General features: G+C 39.2%; 1 protein-coding gene across 1 annotated transcript; it reads left to right on the top strand.

Annotated features, from left to right (window-relative positions):
• Positions 1 to 580: 580 nt before the first annotated feature.
• Positions 581 to 20493, top strand: Slc40a1 (solute carrier family 40 member 1). The gene is made up of 8 exons (XM_090354458.1): positions 581 to 905; positions 1324 to 1391; positions 5063 to 5222; positions 7651 to 7766; positions 8510 to 8636; positions 15298 to 15543; positions 15829 to 16479; positions 18916 to 20493. Exons 1-8 carry the CDS (start codon positions 863 to 865, stop codon positions 19227 to 19229), a joined length of 1725 nt encoding a protein of 574 aa, XP_090210584.1. The 5' UTR covers positions 581 to 862; the 3' UTR covers positions 19230 to 20493.
• Positions 20494 to 21257: the final 764 nt, after the last annotated feature.

Raw genomic sequence — 21257 nt, 5'->3', positions numbered from 1 at the left:
GGTCGGAGGCTGGGGACCGGGGTGGATCGCATCCCTGCGGGTGGGGTGTGGGGGCGCGTCTCCTTTCCTAGGCTCCGTGGCTCGGCGCCCCCTTCCTGCGCTCGGATTCTGCCCCTCAGTCCTGGGAAGAAGAAGGAAAAAATAAATAAATAAAACCCCAAACCAGCACCGCGGTCCGCCGGGGACGGTGGTCTCTGAGATAGTGAAACAAATGAGCTGGTCACAGCGGTTTTAAAGGGGGGCCCCCTCTCCCCCGCCCGCGCGGGCCGGAGCTCCGCAGCCAGGTGGCCCGGGCGCAGCCGGTCCCTCCTCCACCTGCCTCGAGGGCTCCGCGGCGGGGCCCCGCATCCTCGCCCGACGTCCTCCCCGAGCCGCGCGGGTTCTCAGCGGCCAGCGGGACGCCAGCGCCGGGGCGGGCGGCTCCCCCAGAGCCGGGGATGGGCGCGCGGGCCGCGGGGACCCGGCGCGGGGAGGAGGCGCGGCGCGGGGAGGAGGCGCGGGCGGGCCCCGCCGGAGCTCCGCCCCCGGCCCGGTATAAGTGCGGGGCCCGGCCCACGGCGGCGGCGCGGGCGGCGGCTGGAGCTGGCTCGGGGGTCCCTGTCGGCCTGTGCAGCGCCCCCCGACCCGCTTCCATAAGGCTTCTGCTTTCCAACTTCAGCTACAGTGTTAGCTAAGTTGGGAAAGGCGACCAGACGGAGACCCGCGGGCGGCCCGGCCCTTCCTCTGCGTCTGGTGGTGGAGGTCTTCTGAGCCGGGGCTGTGCTTTTCCAGCGGTGCTATCTCCAGTTCCCTGCACTCCTCCTCCACCGACCCCTCGCCCGGACCCGGTCTGTGAGCAGCCCCGGACCCGCGAGCCGGTGCCATGGCCAGGGCGAGAGATCAGAGCCGGCCGGAGGGATGCTGCGGTGAGTGGGCTCGACCTGGGACTCGGGGACCCGGGGGGGGGGGGCGGGGAGGGGCGGGGACCCAAAATCTAGTGTGTGTGGGGAGGAAGGAGTTCCAAGCCTGAACTTTGTTGCATGAACTTTGATGTCTCCTGCTGGACAGTTTGCGTTGGTGGCGTTGGGAGGGGGAAGAGGTGGAAGACTGTTGAAACCAGAGTTTCTTCACTTGGTGTGAAGTTATGCAGTTATTGACCAAGAGGCTGAATGGCATTTAAAAAAAAATGCATCCCTGCACAGGTGGCTTGGAAAGGTACACGAGTTGTCTTATCCTTAGAGCTGTGTTTACATACAAGTAGATAAGCATTTTAATTCCTTTGCTGTTGTTGTTAAAGATCTTCCTCCCCATGTTTTTGTTGTTGTTGTTTGTTTTTGTTTTTAGGATCCTTCACAAACTACCTGACTTCTGCAAGATTCCTTCTCTACCTTGGTCATTCGCTCTCTACTTGGGTAAGGAAGAAGGCACAGTAGGTTTTGTTCATAGAGTTGCACAATTTGTTTACTTTCATTTGAGCCAGTTGGGTTAAGCTAACTTCCAGCTTTGTCAGGCCATGAAGAAAACTAGATCATGCTTTAATGAAAAGCTATTTTCATCAAAGATGTTGCCAGCACTGTGGAAATAGGGTAGAATGGCAGAGGGAATGACTTAAGCTAATGAACACATTCTAAGATGAGCTTAAATATACAGGACACCAAGATCAAATATCTGAATGGATTAAAATATTTCCTGTGGTTACATCATATGTTGTCTAATAAACCATTATATCATAAAACCAGAAACAGATTCACCTTTCTCTCGCTGACTTACTGTATGGTTTTAAAAGAATCTTGTTGTTTCCACTGGCTTGAGTGTCATCATCAACCCTCAAATAATGAATAATCCAGAAGGGTGCTGGATTTATGTTTAATGATTAAAATCCTTAAAATTGAACAGCTGTTTTGATTTTTTTAAAGGCTGGGCATATTCAAATCAAATGCCCCTTTATTAAAAGAACCAAGGTAAGAAGAATTTCAAGAGTAGAATTTTAATCTTAATTTCTTTTTTAAATTGGAAACTTTGTAAGGGAGGACTAGAGCCCACTATATGAGGGAATCTCTACCCTGGTCCTTGAGAAGTTATTAAGACAGATTATTGCCTTTCTAAGAAATAGCAGTTCATAGTCAACTTTTTAGCCAAGCAAACTGCTATCTTCTCAAATGCTTGCTCAGCAATGACTCAGCAAATCCATGTAAACAAAATGGGATGGGTGTGAGTTTGTTTCTGTTTCAATAGTTGATGAGACTTGAGTAGAAACCTAGTAAAACCACACATAATAAATTGAAATGGATTTTTTCTATTTAATTTACTGTGTTAACTAGTAATAAATCATGGGAAAGGTGTCTCAAATTCTCAGCTTGTAGTCTGGCCCTCCCAGCTAGAGAACCAAAGTATCTGACTTTCAAATACTGGCTGAGTTTAAGGTTTTGTGACCTTTGGCTGATAGATTTGTTTTCAGATTTGTGAAAAACATGAATAGGGCTGTGGTCATTCCAGGAAGATTTTACAGCAAGGGTGTGTGTGTGTGTGTGTGTGTGTGTGTGTGTGTGTGTGTGTGTCTTAAAAAGGACTTTTGTCAGGGACTTAAAGAATTCCACAAGAAAGGTGGTAGATGCTTGAATAACTTTACATATAGTAGATTGAGCAAAGGGAGTCCTTGTGAAAAAGTCGGAATTAAAAAAATGAAAACAGTAGCTTGAGATGGATGCTATTGCCTCATGCTTGTAATCCTAGCTACTCAGGAGTCTGAGATCTGAGGGCCATGGTTCAAAGCCAGCCTGGGTATAGGAAAGTTCAGGAGACTTGTATCTTTAACTACCAAAAAGCTGGAAGTAGGACTATGGCTCAAGTGGTAGAGCTCTAATTTTGAGTGAAAAAAGTCAGAGATAGAACCCAGGCCCTGGGTTCAAATCCCAGCACTGGTACAAACAAACTAAAAAAACCCCCAGAATTGCAATCTCAAACATGCGGTGGAATTTTGACTTCTTATTGCAAAGGAGCACAAAATAGCAGTGCTAATTCCAGGTGATTGTGTTTTGTGTGGTGCTCTGATATTATTAAAACAAATATGTGTGTTTATATGTACTTATATGAACATCTATTCTCAAAATCATAATTTCCTACACACAATGAACATTGACCTGTAGGATAGAAGGTTATCTCAGGTTAGGTTTTTGTGGCAATGGGTGCTTTTTATTTCTGACTTCATTTCTATCTGTCAATAGACCAGTACATTTTATTCTGTACTACTGGAGTTAAAAATAGTATAAGTGGCTCCAACTGGGTCCTTTTGTTATAAATTAGTACAGGCTTTAGAAAAGAATAATCACAAAAGAAATGGCAAAGTAAGGCAATGCAAAAGAAGAATCAGTGACCCCAGGTGGTTCTGAATTTTTCCAATTTTCACTTGGCAAGTTCTCACTTCTCTGCTCTCAAGTTTCTGTTACCATTTCAAATAAAATGTACCAACCACCATTCTGTCATTTCCTGTTATTTTTTCTCATAGTGCTTATAAACAGGCTTTGTGCACTGGAATGGGAAATGCATGAAAGCATGGACTGTGATTTTTATGCACTGTTGGAGCTCTAGTATCCAAAGTAGCATCGGGTACATAGCAGCTACTCCATAGTTACTTACCAGGTGAAGGAATGCCCATGGTCATTCATCTAAGGGATGGCATGAAATAGGCATTTAAATAAAGTATCAAAGTATGGTAAAGGCATGTGGAAGAGCAGAAAATGGAGGTATGAAAGAAATGGGTAGACACTTGTTTACTTAGAGTCAAGCTTTTTGTCAACACAGATAAAAATTTCTATCTTTTCAAGGTTCTTATTAATTTTGAATTTTGGTGTAAACTTTTGTTCACAATCCTTTATACCCATGTTTTTCTTTCTCTAGTCTAGTGATGTTTGGGACAGGAAATTCCTTTACTGTACACCAATAGCATTCCTGGCTCCACCTTCATTTTATTGAAACGTTAACCAATTATCGGTACATCTATTTCAACATTATTCATGGTGTACCAGAATTTGCATTTATAGATTTCATCTTTCTGATAGCTCGGTTGTTTTGTGACTTTGAAATTTACTTGACAAACCAGGCATATTATATAAAATGTTGGAGGTGCAAGAAGCTTCAGAGATCATGTAACAATTTTGTCCTTTTACAAACTGAGAGGTTAGCTTCTTCTTGACATTCAAGGTACACCAATGTTTATGAACTCTGCTGTGTTACTTTCTGGTTTAGAGCAAACTACTTGGGTACTTTTCTAGTTCCAGATAGGCAAATTCCATACCCGTGAAAAAACCTGACACATAAGGAAATAGATTTTTTTCCCCAAATTGATTTTTTTCTAGAATAACAAATATGGATTTTTCCTTCCTTCCTTCTTTCCTTCCTTCCTTCTTTCCTTCTCTCCCTCCCTCCCTCCCTCCAGCCTTCCCTCTCTCCCTTCCTCCCTCCATTCCTTCCTCTCTCCCTTCCTCCCTCCCTCCTTTCTCTCTCTCTCTCTCTCTCTCTCTCTCTCTCTCTCTCTCTCTCTCTCTCTCTCTCTCTCTCTCTCTCTCTCTCTCTTTCTCTCTCTCTCTCTCTCTCTCTTTCTCTTTGCGGTTTGAAACATGAACTTGGGGCTTGGATACTGTCCCTGAGCTTTTTTGCTCCAGGCTAGTACTCTACTACTTTGAGCCAAAGAGCCACTTTTGGTCTTTTGGTGGTTAATTGGAGATAAGAATCTCAACAGACTTTCACATACTTTCCTGCCCAGGGTGGCTTTGAACAGTGAGATCTCAGCCTCCCTCCAGAGTAGCTAGGATTAAAGTCATGATCCACCAGTGCCCAGCAAATATATGTTCACTAATAGCATATTATTTTAAGCTTATTTAATAATTGGACAAGAATATTTGCCATTTTGCAGCAATTAACAGTTTTAACATTTGACTAGTATTTAATCCATAGAGGAATTAAGACTTTGAGAGTCTTCTAATGTGTCCAGAAATTGAGCTTGTTGATAAGAAAATAACTTCCTGAGTGCAACGGACTAGAAACTAAAAACATTTCATCAAAACATTTTGTTTTCTTATTCAAGGGAGATCGGATGTGGCACTTTGCTGTGTCTGTGTTTCTGGTAGAACTGTATGGAAACAACCTCCTCCTGACTGCAGTCTATGGGCTGGTGGTGGCAGGGTCTGTTCTGGTCCTGGGAGCCATCATTGGTGATTGGGTGGATAAGAATGCCAGACTGAAAGGTAAGTTCCTCCATAACTCAGCCTGTGTGCTCATGGGACAAATCCCTCTATATCCTCTGTAACAGGGGAAATATCAGACTAGAAGAGAAGTCACCACATTCTAGGGGCTTTGGTGGCAGCATATTTGGATTCAGAATCCTGACAAGTTGGAATGTTAAAACATTGACCTAATAGGGTTTTTTTTTGTCTTTTTGGCAGTTCATAATTTTCAGATGTTAATGATTAACACTGAAGCCAATTTTCTGGGACCCATGTTAAACATTAAGAGTTTGCTTAATTTAGCTTCCTTTCTAACCAGGAATTGTTGTGATGCAGTTTTTCTAGTGTAGTGTTCCTGGGACAGCTATACTATCTGCTAAAGGTCTGGGTCACCTTCTTTCATATAAAGATATATGTTGAAGAGAAATGAAAAATAAAGAGCAACTCACAGGAGTAAGCCTGTATCCCAGACAGCTGAATTATACTTTGTTAATTTAGGAAAGAGAAGAAATAACAAGAAAAAAAGAAACAATAAGAATATGTTAGCAGTTATTTTTGAGCATTAAGACTGGTCTTTTGATTATATGCAGGAAAAAGAGGAATTGAGTAATTCAGTTCGTTAGACTAGCAAGTAGATAATAATTCAAGTAAATTTTTTGTGTCTTTTGATAATGTCAAGAGCTAGCTAGTCCTGTCTTATAGATATTGGGGAAAGATTGAGATATTATTTGGTTTCTTGCCATTTCAAGTAAGTACTCCTAAATACAGGATTGTCAAATTGTAGGAGTTAATACTACTAGTAAAATGATGTAAAGTAACTCACATAGAGACTTTTTTATCCTGTAAAAAGAATTCTGGTAATTTATATCATTATACAAAAATAGAGCTCTTATACATAGAACTCTTTACCCTTACATTGGTTGAGATCTGCAGTCATAGGTTAGGAAACCATTTTGAGTGGAGTGAGAAGTGTAGAGAAATAGGAGTCTTGTACTTCTATAGTCCATGCATATGTTACCTTTATGAGAACACTGACCTAATATATATTGACTGTGCTCACTATTTTTTCCCAGGTGCCTACATACAGCTTTGTTAAGACTTTTTTTTTTTGCTATTGTCCTTAATATAGGTATAATGGATTTCTTCATATACCTTTCCTCCTTCTGGTCTTTGGGGTCTTGAAAGCTAAGAATCTCCTTCAATTGGTATTTAATCCTTATGTAATGAACATGTACATACATACATACATACATACATACACACACATATACATACATATATGTGTACATGCACACATATGAATTGAGATTGTATTTCAGACTGCTTTCATAGAGCTGCTTTATTTTTTTGTCTTCTTGAGTCTTTTATATGACCTTCCAAGCCAAGATGAATGAGCTTTATGATCTTGATGCAAGAGCTATAATTATACCTGACATATATTAAAAGGCTTTCATAAATATGTTGACTATCATTATGATCCCATAAAGTAAGGAAGCAGCTGTTGCTATCCTTACCTTCTACACACAGCATAAGAAACATTATGTATCCTGTCCTAAATTATCTACCTGGGGAGTAGAGAAGGAAAGACTAGCACATGTCCTTACCTGGCCTTCCCACTGCACTTTATCTAATGACTGCTTCACTCTAAGAGAGCTGGCATTTTCTTTTCTTTCTCTATTTTACTTATTTGCCTATTTATTTACATTTATTTATTTGCCAGTCTTGAACTCAGGGCTTGAGCACTGTTCTTGGGCTTTCCTCAAGGCTAGTGCTCTACCAATTGAGCCACAGCACCACTTCTGGCTTTGTCTGTGTATGTGGTACTGAGGAATTGAAGCTGAGTCTTTGTGCACTCTACCACTACGCCCAATTCCTGAGCCAGAACTGGCATTTTTTGACATGGAAGGTGTAGCTTAGCATTTCATAGTTACACCAAATAGCATCACTGTGCCAGAGAAGATTCACTGGTGCTGTATTCTTAGAATTTTGTGTGTGTGTGTTTCCTGTTTGTCTATACCATCTTATCAGATAAAGTTTTCTGTGTAGGAGGCTATGGATTCCATAACTTCTTCTTTAACCTCCTGCATATTCTGATTTCAGCTTAAGCAACAAAGGGCTGAGAGATGGATTTTTATCAATATAATAGTTTTGTTTGTGACTGAACTTGCAAGAGAATAAATTAGATAAAAATGTAGTTATTATGAAAGATGTCTACTGGCAGAAAATATGGGTACTTCATGTTGTGTGCTGGTCTTCACGTTGTGTGTCACTGGTCTGTTGTAACCTTCCGGCTGGTACTGGGAATCGTTGAGGCAGAATTTACTTGGGGAAGATTTCATTTTTGGTAATAATTATTAATCTGTATTAATGTAGCAGCATAATGGTTGTCTGTGTAAAACACACCGGACAGAGTTCGGCAGATGTTGGTTTTTTTTTCCCCTCTATTCAGTGGCTCAAACTTCGCTGGTAGTCCAGAATGTTTCCGTCACCCTGTGTGGAGTCATCTTGATGATGGTTTTCTTACATAAAAATGAGCTCCTCACCATGTACCATGGATGGGTCCTGGTAAGTTTTCTATGAGATTCTTGGTGACAGGAAATTGAACATCTAGTAGTGATGAGGGAAATCTTTTAAAATTTTTTTGTTTCTGCAAATGTGACCCTTTAATCATTGTGTGTCTGCTATAACCTATGTAATTTGTTGTTTTGCCCATAATAGAAACTCATAATTGTTTAAATTCAAATTTCATTCTGTTGATTTTTAATATAGCTTCTGAAGTTGATTAAATAATTTTGCTGTTGGTTTTGGCTTTATTCCATGTTATTCTGTAAGAAATGTTATTTTTCATATATATATATACATATACTTTACTGTGCAATCAGTCATAATCGTGTTCCTTCAAGGATAACTTATTTCTCTTTGGGAATATCAAGCAGATACATTTCACACTATGACTTCATGATAGTTTGATGGGAAAGGGTAGAAAAATTGGGAGACAGATTTGATGGTATTTTTTTTGCATTTTCTGGTATTTATTTATAGTTTTCAAGCTAGATAGACATTAGTAGCCTTCAAGTATTAGCCTTCTCATCTAATACAGATTAGAATAATTCTTTGGCCCTTAAAAATGATCATTAGTATATGGTCAGTTGTTTCATGGATACAAAGTAAAATGATTGCTTGTAAGTGAAACTAAGCACATTTTTAGTGTTTTGTCACCAATGAACATTTAACTACCCTGAGTGCTGAAATAGGTACAATGTGGTGAATTAACATTTTCACTCAAAATGTTTCTTGTAATTCTTTAGACTTCTTGCTATATCCTGATTATTACTATCGCAAATATTGCAAACTTGGCCAGTACTGCAACTGCAATCACAATCCAAAGGGACTGGATTGTTGTTGTTGCAGGAGAAGACAGAAGGAGATTAGCAGGTAATTTGATTTACTTTTGTCTCTAAACTTCAGTCAGAGTTAATAAAGAAGGCTTTTTGTGGTTGTTCTGGAATGTTTTAAAAACAATACATCGAAGGCATTATTTTTTTTAACCTTGTAATTAGTCCCAGTAAAAAGTTTTATCTTTTACAAAGTTAATTTATAAGCTAGCCAACTAAACTACTCTTTTATTCTATGCAAACCTGGAAAATAGAAGAAATATTCTTTTTCTTTTGCTCTTTTTGAATTCTAGCCATTGTTTTTTTTATTATTTTAGTTATTTCTCTAATTGTTTTAAGTATTTATGACAATGAAAATTTGATGTGCTATTTTACTTATTATATTTATGAAGATTACAAAATACCCTCTCTCTCTCCTTTCTCTCTCTCTCTCTCTCTCTCTCTCTCTCTCTCTCTCTCTCTCTCTCTCTCCCTCTCTCTCTCTCTCTCTTTGCTCTCTCTCTTGCTCTCTCTTTCTCCCTCCCTCCCTCCTTCCCTTCCCCCCCTCTTCCTTCCCTCTACTTACAGAGCACACGTATAGGAACTGAATAATTGAACAGGATAAAGGAGGAAGGATACAATTAACTACTGGTCAAATCAGCTGAACTGACTTCACTAGCCTTTAAGATAATGAGTATCACAAACACATTGGCCAGTCATCATTCTGACAGACAAGAACACTATTCTTGACTATTTAAATGGCTTACCCTAGAACATAGAAGGAAAGATTATAAGATTAAGTGCTAGGGTTAGCAAATTGCTTTGTTTGACTAGACATTGTAGTTTTAAAAAGGTGGGGAGGAGGGCTAACAGATATGGCAATTAAACAAGAACAAAGTCTGTGGAAGGTGTAGAAGAAAAAATTGCTTGAATCATTACCTGTCGTAGTTTGAGTCTGGAGTACAGAAAATTCTCATTGAGTTTGCTTCTTGTGATTATTCATAAGGAATGATTCCACATTTCTTTTTGTCATGTTGAATGACAAGATAAAACATTGTCTTTTTGTTCTGCTTACTTTCTCTTTTTAACATATGATTTTAAGCATTTATAATATGTCCATGATTTAAGTTTCAAATAATGCAAAAGCACATATTTGGAAAATGGATATCATATTTTAATGTATTTTAATATATAAATATAGGTTTAATATATTTTAATATATTTGTTGTTACATATATTTGCATATATACATTGTATGTGCATATATATATGTAAAAAGTTTCACTTCTGTGCATTTTGTGTTTGTATGTGTATGCCAGCCCTGGGGCTGGAACTCAGAACCTAAACTCTGTCCTTGATCATTTTTTCTTTAGGTTAAAAGGTTCTACCACTTGAGCCACAGCTCCACTTTCAGCTTTTTGTGATAACTGGAAATAATACTTCCTTGCCTCAACTGGCTTTCAATCTCTATCCTCAACTCTCAGCCTGAATGGCTAGGATTAGAGGCATGAGCCACTGTTTTGAAGCTTTATCTGCATTTCTTAAGTGAACTATTTTGACTTGGTAGAGTCAAGAAGGCTATTTTTACTGTGTAAAACAGCTTCAAGAGAAAGTTTCTCAGAATCTTTAGCTGGACCTACTGTATATTTGAGCAATAAATACAAAGATACTACAAACTTTGTAAGATCTCTCTCACTACGAAATGATGTTTCAAGACAAGAACAAAAATAAGACTGGCTATTTTATTCCTCTTTATATTATTAATTATTGTAGGGTAGAAGAATCTAGGCCAACTAGTTGGTTTTTGTAACTTTCTGGAGTTTCTCACATTTTAAGAAGAAATTGAGCTCTTATCTGATCTAAGTTAACTTTTAGTAAGGGATGCTCTTTCACGTACAGCCAGCTGTGAGGCTTAGTAGATGAATGAAGGGAAACTTTCTTTCCTGAAACTTTAACCTCAGTATTTGTGTTAATTTAAAACCATGTTTCAAAACAGGATTCAGAAATTTCTTTAGTTCTGAGGGTGAGCAAATATCTTACCATGAATTTGGGGTATCATTTTGGCTATAGGCAGTTAAAGGTGAATAAAGGCTGAAAGGTGGTTAGAGAAAAAAAAAACACAAACATGAAGGGGAAACATTGAGCCTTTAGGGGTCTCTAGCAATTGTCTTAGGTTTCTGTGAAGCTCTATGTCTATAGAAATGCATACCTTCCAGTGAAGAATAATTTATACTTAGATGAACTGATTGTTGAGCTTATTAGCAAAGATGGTTAGAATTTCAAGTTAGAAGAGTAGGCTGGGATGTTTTCATATTTTGTATATTGTGTGTGTTTGTGTATGTTTATATGCATATAGTGGGGTAAGGAAACAACAAAGGAAGAGAAAAGATTGTGAGCTAGATATTAAATTGCTTGACTATAAAAAGTTTTAAACTTATGTGAATTAATGCACCTTCTCTCTGGCAAATATCATGTAACCCTTTTACTAATTACAATAAAAAAAGTTTTAAACTTAAAGCTGTATCATTGAAGGTAAAGAAGAGGAAAAACTATAGTATAGAAAAGTCTATAGAAGGCATTGTTTTCTCATACTTGTGGTTAGTTGAGTACTTTGGGGGTATTTGGATTTGTATTTTTTTATTGTGATTAATAGAAGGGTTACATTATATTCACCAGATAAAGGTGCATAACTTCACAAACATTGATACCCTTTCTCATGACATGGCCATCCTTTCCCGCCCCCCCCCCCCCCCCCCCCCCGCGCGCTCATCTTGATTTCCCCCTTCCCTATCCAATTTCAAATAACCAATTGTGGCTTTGTATTTTTATTGAATCATTCCCTTTTATTATGTAGTATACTTAGGCTGTTACAAATTCATTTCCTTTTCTTAAACTTTCTAATCTATTAGTTGCTCTGTTTTCTTCCCCATTGTGTGTGTGTGTGTGTGTGTGTGTGTGTGTGTGTGTGTTTGTGCGACTCTCCATGTTGCCTTCTCAGATTTCATGCCATTCTAAAGAAAACCTTCTTATTGTCTTTGATGAAGTATAGCAGATCAATTTTATGATGTGCTGTACTACTTAAAATTGATTTCACACTTGAGGTAGGCAAAAATGTTAGCTACTATTTGCTCATCAAATCTTTTCTTTAAAAATACTCTTCTGGGCTGGGAGTTTGGCCTATTGGTAGAGTGCTTGCCTAGCATGCACAAAGACCTGGGTTTGATTCCTCAGTACCACATACATAGAAAAAAAGCCAGAAGTAGTGCTAAAGCTCAGGTGGTAGAGCTCTAGCCTTGAGAAAGTCCAAGGACAGTGCTCAGGCCTGAGCTCAAGCCCAGGACTGGCAAAAAAAAAATATCCTTCTGGCTGGGCACTGGTGGCTCATACCTATAATGCGGGCTACTCAGGAGGTGAGATCTGAGGATCTAAGGTTTGAAGCCAGCCCAAGCAGGAAAGTCCATGAGACTCTTATCTCCAATTAGCAACCAGAAAACCAGAAGTGGAGCTATGACTCAAAATGGTAGAGTGGATGCTGTCCCTGAGATTTTTGAATCCAGTCCCTGAGTTCAAGCTCCAGGACTGGTACACACACACACACACACACACACACACACACACACACACACACACACACACACACACGGCTCTTTTCAGACAGTGTGCTTGTATGTACATCTAATCATTATTAACTTCTTAAATATTATCTTCTTAAATATTGTCTTCTTAAATGTTATTTTAAAGATAGAAATTGTTGACCTTGGAAAGTTCCCTGAAGACAGGAAAAAATTTTGTAACAACATGAGTGGCCGGGAGTTTGGCCTAGTGGTTAAAGTACTTGCCTAGCATGCACAAAGACCCGGGTTCGATTCCTCGGTACCACATACATAGAAAAAAGCTGGAAGTGGTGCTGAGGCTCAAGTGGTAGAGCTCTAGCCTTGAGAAAGTCCAAGGACAGTGCTCAGGCCCTGAGCTCAAGCCCAGGACTGGCCAAAAAAAAAAAAAAAAACCAAAACAAAGAAAGTAACAACATGAGAAGGGGTAGCACTTTCTATCTGGCGAATATATCAATTACAATAAAAAGAAAGTAACAAACAATTTTAATTAAAGTAGTAAGTTATTTGTATTAATTCCATACTTTTCTGTTGGAGAATGATTAGTAGGGACAGCTGAAAATTAGCGAGGTCTCAGCTTAGATGGTCACCTGTAAGATGAATGAACACAGCCTTTGCCTTCAAGTGAAAGGTGCAATATGTCAAGCTTCTGTTGTTATCATGTAAGAATATAACATTCATTAAACTAATCAGGAAGTCATTGAAGACCAGAAACAAGTAGAGAAAGAATAGAAGCAGTCTTCTCCTCTCCCTTCCTCTTCCCTTCTCCCCTCTCCCTCCCTCTTTCCCTTCCTCCTTTTTCTGTCTCTCGTTTTCTCTTTCTTTGTGAGGCTTGAACTCTAGGCCTAGGCACTGTGCCTGAACTCTTCAGCTTAAGTCTACTGGTCTACCACTTTGAGCCATAACATCACTTCCAGTTTTCTAGTGGTGTATTGGAGATAAGAGTGCATGGACTTTCCTGCCTGGGTTGGCTTTGAACCATGACTGTTGTTATCTCAGCCTCCCCAGTAGCTAAGAGTATAGGTATGAGGTACTGTCACCTTGTGTAATTTCTACATGTACTGATTCATATGATATTTTTTCCTTAGTGATCCCAATGGTTGTTAAAGATGTACCTTGTTAATGTTCACTCTGTTCTCAACTTTGACACAACCTTTTCATTCCCATAGTAAAACCTTCTCATCACCACTAAATCCTTTCCATTTTCTAACTCTGGCATCTGTATCTTGAACTACCACATTCTGTCTTTCCAGTTCCTTCCTTCCCTACCCCTACTCCAACCATGGCTGGAAGGAAAACATAGTTTTCCTCAACATTATCACTTACAGCCTCATGAACACAGTGTTTAAGTTGGCCCTTTCAAGCTACCAGGCAACCAAACTATTTTCTATGGTCCCTTCCCTCTCCCATGTTCCAGAGGACTGTTTTGAATTTTCTCTTTCAGTCTTCTCTCTTTTCCTTCCTTTCACTGATGATTCTGCTTTGTGTTTTACTGATAGAATAGATAAAAGGACTTCACATTGCACCCATCATCACTTTTATCTTTCTACCCATTTTGGAAGCTATGTATGTGGCCTCCACCACTGTTACCTCACCATTTCTAGGACACCACACTCTTCTGGCATTGAATACTTTTTGATAGTTTCAAATCACTTTTTCTGTTCTGTAAATATGGGTGTATCCAGAACACAGTCATCAGAGATCGTCTCTTCTCAGTCTATATGCACCCCTTGCAGCCCCATGTAGCCTCATTGCTTTGTAAAATAACCATCTGTTGACTTCCAAACCCGGCTCACATTTCTTTCCTAAAGCCCAGCCTCATGTATTTAACACTCTGCTTCTTGATTCCACTTCCTAAGTAGGTCTACCCAAATCAGCATCTCCCAAAAGGAACACTTGTTCTTCTATAACAAACCTGATTCTCTTGAAGTCTTCTTAGTAAATGGCAACTCCGAAAAAAAATAAATAAAACAAAAGCAATTCAGAAAACTTTAAAGTCATCCTGAAATCCTCTTTTCTCCAGCACACATGCTCATTGGATAGCAAGTCCTCTCGGTTCTACCTGCAGAGTATGAACTGTGCCTATTTCTTGACATTTTCACTGCTACTATTGATGGTGGCATATATCAGTCTCACTGCCAGTTTTCTCCTTGCTTCTGTTTGTCTGCTACTTCTCTCACCTTTTTTTTTTTTGCCAGTCCTGGGCTTGAGCTCAGGGCCTGAGCACTGTCCTTGGGCTTTCTCAAGGCTAGAGCTCTACCACTTGAGCCTCAGCACCACTTCCGGCTTTTTTCTATGTATGTGGTACCGAGGAATCGAACCGGGTCTTCATGCATGCGAGGCAAGCACTTTAACCACTACGCCAAACTCCCGGCCTCTCACCTTTATTTTATCATCTTTTCTCAGTGTAACAGCCAACATTAGCCACCTCAGTGTTTCCAACCTATCCAAATGCCCATATAGTGCTCACAAAACTTTACATGACTGATCTTTACATGACTTCATTTCTCCTCCTCCAGCCCCACTGACCTCTTTGCTGGTCCTCTGATAAGCTAGGTCTGCTCTGACTGTCTTAGCACATTTGTATCTTTCTTGCTGTGGAATTGTCTATTTCCCATCCTTTCTTCTCCCCATCATATTTAATGAACATCTGCCATGTGCAATATATATATAGGTATGGCTGTGTAGGCATGCAGATGTTATGAGTATTTGTTTGCTTAATGCATTTATGTATGTGTATATCTATCTATCTATCTATCTATATGTATGTATATATGTTTGCTTGCTGATTTATTGTCTTTCATTTCTCTGTCATGAAGATAAAGGCACCAGGTGCCTAGCCAATCATTGGCCTTTAATAAATATTGGTTGATACAGAGTGAGTATAGAGTCACCATTCTGTTCAGTTTAAAAGCTGATGCTAAACTAATTTCTAGAATTCTAAGGGAATCACAGTTTCTGAGGCAAATTCGTGGCTTAATCCAAACAAATGTTTTCTAGAAAATGACTTTTTAGAAATCAGCATTTGGTTTCATACGTTAGTATCGTGATAATGGGTGGCTTCCCTGATATATTTGAACAGTTACCTGATTCTTCCATTTACCCATGCAGACATGAATGCTACCATTCGAAGGATTGACCAGTTGACCAACGTCTTGGCTCCTATAGCTGTCGGCCAGATTATGACATTCGGCTCTCCAGTCATCGGCTGCGGTTTCATTTCAGGATGGAATTTGGTGTCCATGTGTGTGGAATACTTCCTGCTCTGGAAGGTCTACCAGAAAACTCCCGCACTAGCTGTGAAAGCCGTTCTTAAAGTAGAGGAAGCTGAACTGAAACAACTGAATTTGCACAAAGGTAAACTGGATACAATGTCCCGGCCTTTATTCTGATGTTCCAACCTTATAATGTTGGTAAAGATCAAAACTAGTTTACTTGTATGTTTGCAAGCACAGTAAGGCAAATCAATAGTATTTCTAAAATAGCATTTGGAACTTTTTCTATGGCTGGAATTCTTAGATTATAGTAAAAGGAATTGTAATGTAGCAACCAAGGGTACACTCACAGAGGAAGACAATATGAAAAATAATTGGCCTCTCTCTCCTTCCCTCCCCCTAAAATATTGATTTCTCTTATTTACAGATACTGAGCCAAAACCCCTGGAGGGAACTCATCTTATGGGTGAGAAAGACCCCAATATTCATGAGCTTGAATGTGAACAAGAGCCTACATGTGCCTCTCAGATGGCTGAGCCCTTCCGCACCTTCCGAGATGGATGGGTCTCCTATTACAACCAGCCTGTGTTTTTGGCTGGCATGGGCCTTGCTTTCCTATACATGACTGTCCTAGGATTTGATTGTATCACCACAGGGTACGCCTACACTCAGGGCCTGAGTGGTTCCATCCTCAGTTTTCTGATGGGAGCATCTGCTGTAACTGGAATTATGGGGACTGTGGCATTTACTTGGCTACGTCGGAGGTGTGGCCTGGTTCGGACTGGTGTGATTTCAGGATTGGCACAGCTTTCCTGTTTGATCCTTTGTGTTATCTCCGTGTTCATGCCTGGAAGCCCCTTGGACTTGTCCGTTTCTCCTTTTGATGATTTCCATACGAGGTTCATGCAAGAAGAGCCAATGAGCACAACTACCAAAGTACCTGAAACCATCTTCCCAACTGAGACACACATGTCAAACGGGTCTAATCTTGTTAATACTGTCCAGGAGATGGGCACTAGGCCCGTGCCCATCATCTCCGTCAGTCTGCTGTTTGCAGGTGTCATTGCTGCTAGAATTGGTAAGAGCTTCCTTTTGGTAGAATAATACAGTGATATTCTGGAAAGCTGGTGACTTCACCAATGAATTGTCTGAACTAGTTTTTGAATGTTAATCAAAATTCCCTATTTATTTCGAAGATCTAGCCTTTACATAGGAAATTTTATTTTACAGCTTAAAAGCTATATGTTTGTATGTATACACAGTATACACTTTGAGCATGCTTGAGGCTTGAATTTTTGCTGGGTGAGTATTTGTGTGCAATGCAATATTCATTGTTTTATTTTTAATATTTTATTAGCATCTACTAATTGAATAAGGGTATTTCATTTTTTTATTTGCACATATGCATCTAACATACCCATCAAATTCATCCCCTCTATCATTTCCCTTGTTCCATATCCTTCCTTCATTAAAACATTTTTTTGCCAGTCCTGGGGCTTAAACTCAGGGCATGGCCACTGTCCTTGAGCTTTTTCAAAACTAACATTCTACCACATGAGCCACAGCACTACTTCCAGCTTTTACTGTGTATGTAGTACCAAGGAATTGAACCCAGGGCTTCATGAATGCTAAACAAGCAGTCTGCCAGTTCCTGGGCCTCTCTTTACTTCTTAAAACTACTTTAACAGAATCTTTCTATTTTCATACACACATGCATATATGTGTGTAGATACATAGAGTACATTCAGCCATTTTCAAACTGATTCATGCAATATTCATTTTGAAAAATGAATACACATATAAATATATTTTAATGTTTAATATATGTGGGGTGTATGTATATGTATGTGTTTGTGATTGGATATTATGTATGTGTGGTGCTGGGGATTAAACCCAGAGATTGTTCACATTAAACAACTATTCTTACTCTGAGCTACATTCTCAGCTCTTTAAATAAATATTTTAAATATTTAAAAATATTTAATATAAGAAATGAATACCTTAAGCATTTAAATACATATCTTAAATATTATTGTGTGTGTGAATGTGTGTGTATGTGTGTGTGTGTGTGTGTGTTGGTCCTAGGACTTGAACTCAGGGCCTGTGCTCTGGGCCTGTGCTCTGTCCCTGACCTTTTTTGTTTCAAGGCTAGTGCTCTACCACTTGAACCATAACTCTACTTCTGATGACTAATTGGAGGTCAGACTTTCCTTTGGGGGCTGGCTTTGAGCTATGATCTTCAGATCTCAGCTTCCTGAGAATCTAGGATAAATATTAACCTTTTAACATAATTTAGTTTTTTTTAAAAAGATATTTGCTATAGCCCTTGTATTGCCAGCTAGTAATTTTGAGTTCTTATGTCACTCTAACTCTACCAAAAGAAGTGTAATTTAGAGAACACTTCTGTGGGCTAAGATGTAAAGACATGATTTTGTTTTTTAAAAGTCATAGTATTTATTAAGATAACCCCGCAAAGGTAATCGCTGGCTGATGCATATTTATTATACTTTGCCACACAAATGGGTTTTACAGCCCTGGAAGGAAGAATAATGTAAAGACTAATTACAAAGCTTAAGTAATCATTAATAGACCACTAATGAATTCATTTTTAAAACCAAACCATATTTATCTTGTGACACAGGGCAATTGGTTAATTTATCAAGTCATTAATATACAAGCAAGACAGTTTTATGGTAAGGGCTGGAGAACCCAAGCAGTAAATGTGAGAGTGGTTTAAAGTTTGTTCTCTGTTTTACTTTTTTCTTTTCGTGGTACTGGGGTTTGAACTAAGGGCCTCATGCTCTACTACCTGAACTATGACCCCAGCCTTTAGAGTTTCCTTACTCAGTAGTCATAATTGTGTTTAAACTTTAGAGGTATTAGTATTTACAAGGTTTATGTCCCGGATTTTAGAACATTGTTTAAAGAGTATGAATAATTATAGAGTGACAAAATGGGCAGCTCTCAGTTAAATTTATTTTTATCTGGTGACTATAAAAATCTTAAAGCTCAATTTTTATCAATGAAAAGAAAGAACTTAAGGCAAGTTATGGTTCTTTATACATAAGATGAATTAGAGAGAGTAGGGCTAGCCTGGCCAGGTGGCTCATGCCTGTAATCCTAGCTACTCAGGAGATTGAGATCAGAGGATTATGGTTCAGCCAGCCCGGAAACTGAAGTCGGTGAGACTCTTATCTCCAATTAACCACTAGAAAACTGGAAGTGGTGCTGTGGCTTAAGGAGTAGGGCGATAGCCTTGAGCTGAAGAGCTCAGGGACAGCACCCAGGCCCAGAGTTCAAGCCCCATGACTCACAAGAGAGAGAGGGAGAGAGAGAGAGGGAGGGAGGGAGGGAGGGAGGGAGGAAGGGAGGGAGGGAGGGGGAGAGAGAGAGAGAGGCTAAAATGTGCATCTTGCATAAGTCAAAAAATACCTCTATACAATTGAAAATGCATGGTTATAAATTATAATTATATATTAAAATTCAGTGTCTAAAAATATCTTTTATTATATAGGTCTCTGGTCTTTTGATTTAACTGTGACGCAGTTGCTACAAGAAAATGTCATTGAATCTGAAAGAGGCATTATAAACGGTGTACAGAACTCCATGAATTACCTTCTTGATCTTCTTCACTTCATCATGGTCATCCTGGCTCCAAATCCTGAAGCTTTCGGCTTGCTCGTATTGATTTCAGTCTCCTTTGTTGCAATGGGCCACATTATGTATTTCCGATTTGCCCAGAAAACTCTGGGCAATCAGCTTTTTGTGTGTGGTGCTGATGAAAAAGAAGTTAGGGATGAAAATCAAACTAATACATCTGTTGTGTAAGAGAGTTTAACAGTTGCTATTCCTGTTACTAGATTGCATAAAGTACATGTGCTTATATTGTACTTCAAAATTCCAATAAATACCTGGGTGTTTCTCTGGTTTTACCACAGCTGTGCCTTGAGGGCCAAGAGCTATTTAGGAATCCTAATTCAGAAGAGAGCTGGTTATTTTCCTTTACATTTGAGCATGAAAAAGAAAAAGTTTAAGAATGGGAAACTGTAATGATAAAACCGAATTCCCTTATTCTTTTCGAATAGATTCAAATTTATATAAAAGAGTAGTTAATGTTACCAATTAAGTTATTCTTTGGTGAACATTTATTATCTGCATAAAAATGCAGATAAATCAATCTGCCCTAAAACTCAGTCATTCCTTTGGCTAATTTGCATCATATCTTAGTTCTCAGTTACATTATAAAAACAAGTGAGCTCTGAATATGAAGAATATAATATGATAACCAGTATTTTCTTACAGATCTTGTTGACCTGAAAGGGTCTGCTCTATATGGAAAAATGAAACATGTAACAAGAATTTTTAATAAGGTTTATTGGCTTACCATTTGTACCACCTTTACATTTTTATCGTCAGATTAAGAAAATACTGTATTAAGCATATCTATAGCTCTTCGGAGAATGGCTGTTGTAAGCTGCAGGTAGAAGCGAAGCTGGAGAGTAGATTTATAATGCAGTGAGTACGTAAGGACTTAAGTCAGTAGTTTGCACATAGAATCTAGAGGCTAAAAGCTTTTGCACTATCACTTAATGGTATGTATCTCACATAAGAGAGCGGAATTCTTCACCCTGGGAAGTGACATGGAGAAAGGTAGCTTCCACTAGGGAAGTATTGGAAAGGTTTTGTTTTAAAAATCATTTGATTTCCTTTGAACATACTTGGATGGACCATTTTAACTTTTAACTGTTTAATGCCTACAGGTTCTGTACATTATTCTAGAGCAAGAATTTCATTTAAAATGTTTCCTTTTCAAATATCTTTGAAAAGAATAAAAGAAAAACATGTTTGTATGTATATTTTCCGAGACTGTTTTACAAGTCATTTCGCCACATGCCCGTACCAGCATGATACAGTGCCTTAACCTTTCATGCACTTTCATGGAGGCTGCAATATGTTGCATTGCTATGAGCACTTTCTTGTCTTCCTTGAGGTTCAGTCTTTTTCTTCATCTTCCTACATTATAATGTAAGGATTTGCTATATTGTAAAAATCTGTGTAAAATATTTCTATATAAAATATTTTTAAGATCTGATTTTCTTTCTGCTGAATTGTGTTCTTCAGTGCATGTTGCTTTTGTTACAGCACATCTGCTCTCAATAATGTGTTTTTCTCTATAAAAGGAGAGTTTCATAATTTCCATTTCTAGTTTATGATGGCCTGGGTAATAGTGCAGTAGACATGGGGCCCAGCATGAGTTCTTTGAACTTACATCAGTTACACTAGGTCCTGAGTTTCTACTTTTCCCTTCTGTAAATTGGAGATGATACTATAAAAAGCCTACCTAGTTCACAGCTTCCCTGACTGAATGGAAAAGAGGCCCTGTGGAGGACTCTGGAAGTTGAAGTGGTATTATCACTACAGGTTGCTTCGAAGTAAGAAGCAACCTGATTCTCCAGAGAGAATAGAACTACCATGGATATTCAGCATGCATTAATGGAAGCCTTGATCCATGTCTCAAACTGTAATCAGTCTGGGAGATGCAAACTTCATGCACACATAGCTGATCTTTTCCTTCTCCTAACACTGTAAGCTTGGATGCTTTATGCACCACCCTATCACTACCGATCTGCTCCTGACATTTACACAGATGAAAGATACCTCTATCAAGTTTGGCTCTGGGTTTTAACAGACCTCTGCTTCCTCCCACAGGGATGGAGCTAAAGCTAGAGGTCTTCCTGGTGTGTTTACAGCCGAAACTGAAGGCCATGACCTTGTAAAATGAAGAGAACCCTTTTACGCAACTAGCAAGGAAAGGTTCAAGCTCTTACTATGGGCCTTTTGCCAGACTGTGGGCCT

Source organism: Megascapheus bottae, chromosome 21 (genome assembly GCF_031878675.1).
Source record: "Megascapheus bottae isolate mThoBot1 chromosome 21, mThoBot2.hap1, whole genome shotgun sequence".
NCBI lineage: Eukaryota > Metazoa > Chordata > Mammalia > Rodentia > Geomyidae > Megascapheus > Megascapheus bottae.
Note: the sequence above shows the minus strand (reverse complement) of the source record. Positions and strands in the feature narration are given on the sequence as shown.

What these genes read in the sequence shown, in the direction of transcription:
- Slc40a1 (XM_090354458.1), top strand. Translation starts at nt 863, where the DNA reads ATGGCCAGGGCGAGAGATCAGAGCCGGCCGGAGGGATGCTGCG. An exon ending in CCGGCCGGAGGGATGCTGCG is followed by an intron (nt 906 to 1,323) that starts GTGAGTGGGCTC and finishes TTTTGTTTTTAG; the next exon opens with GATCCTTCACAAACTACCTG. An exon ending in TGTCATTGCTGCTAGAATTG is followed by an intron (nt 16,480 to 18,915) that starts GTAAGAGCTTCC and finishes TTTATTATATAG; the next exon opens with GTCTCTGGTCTTTTGATTTA.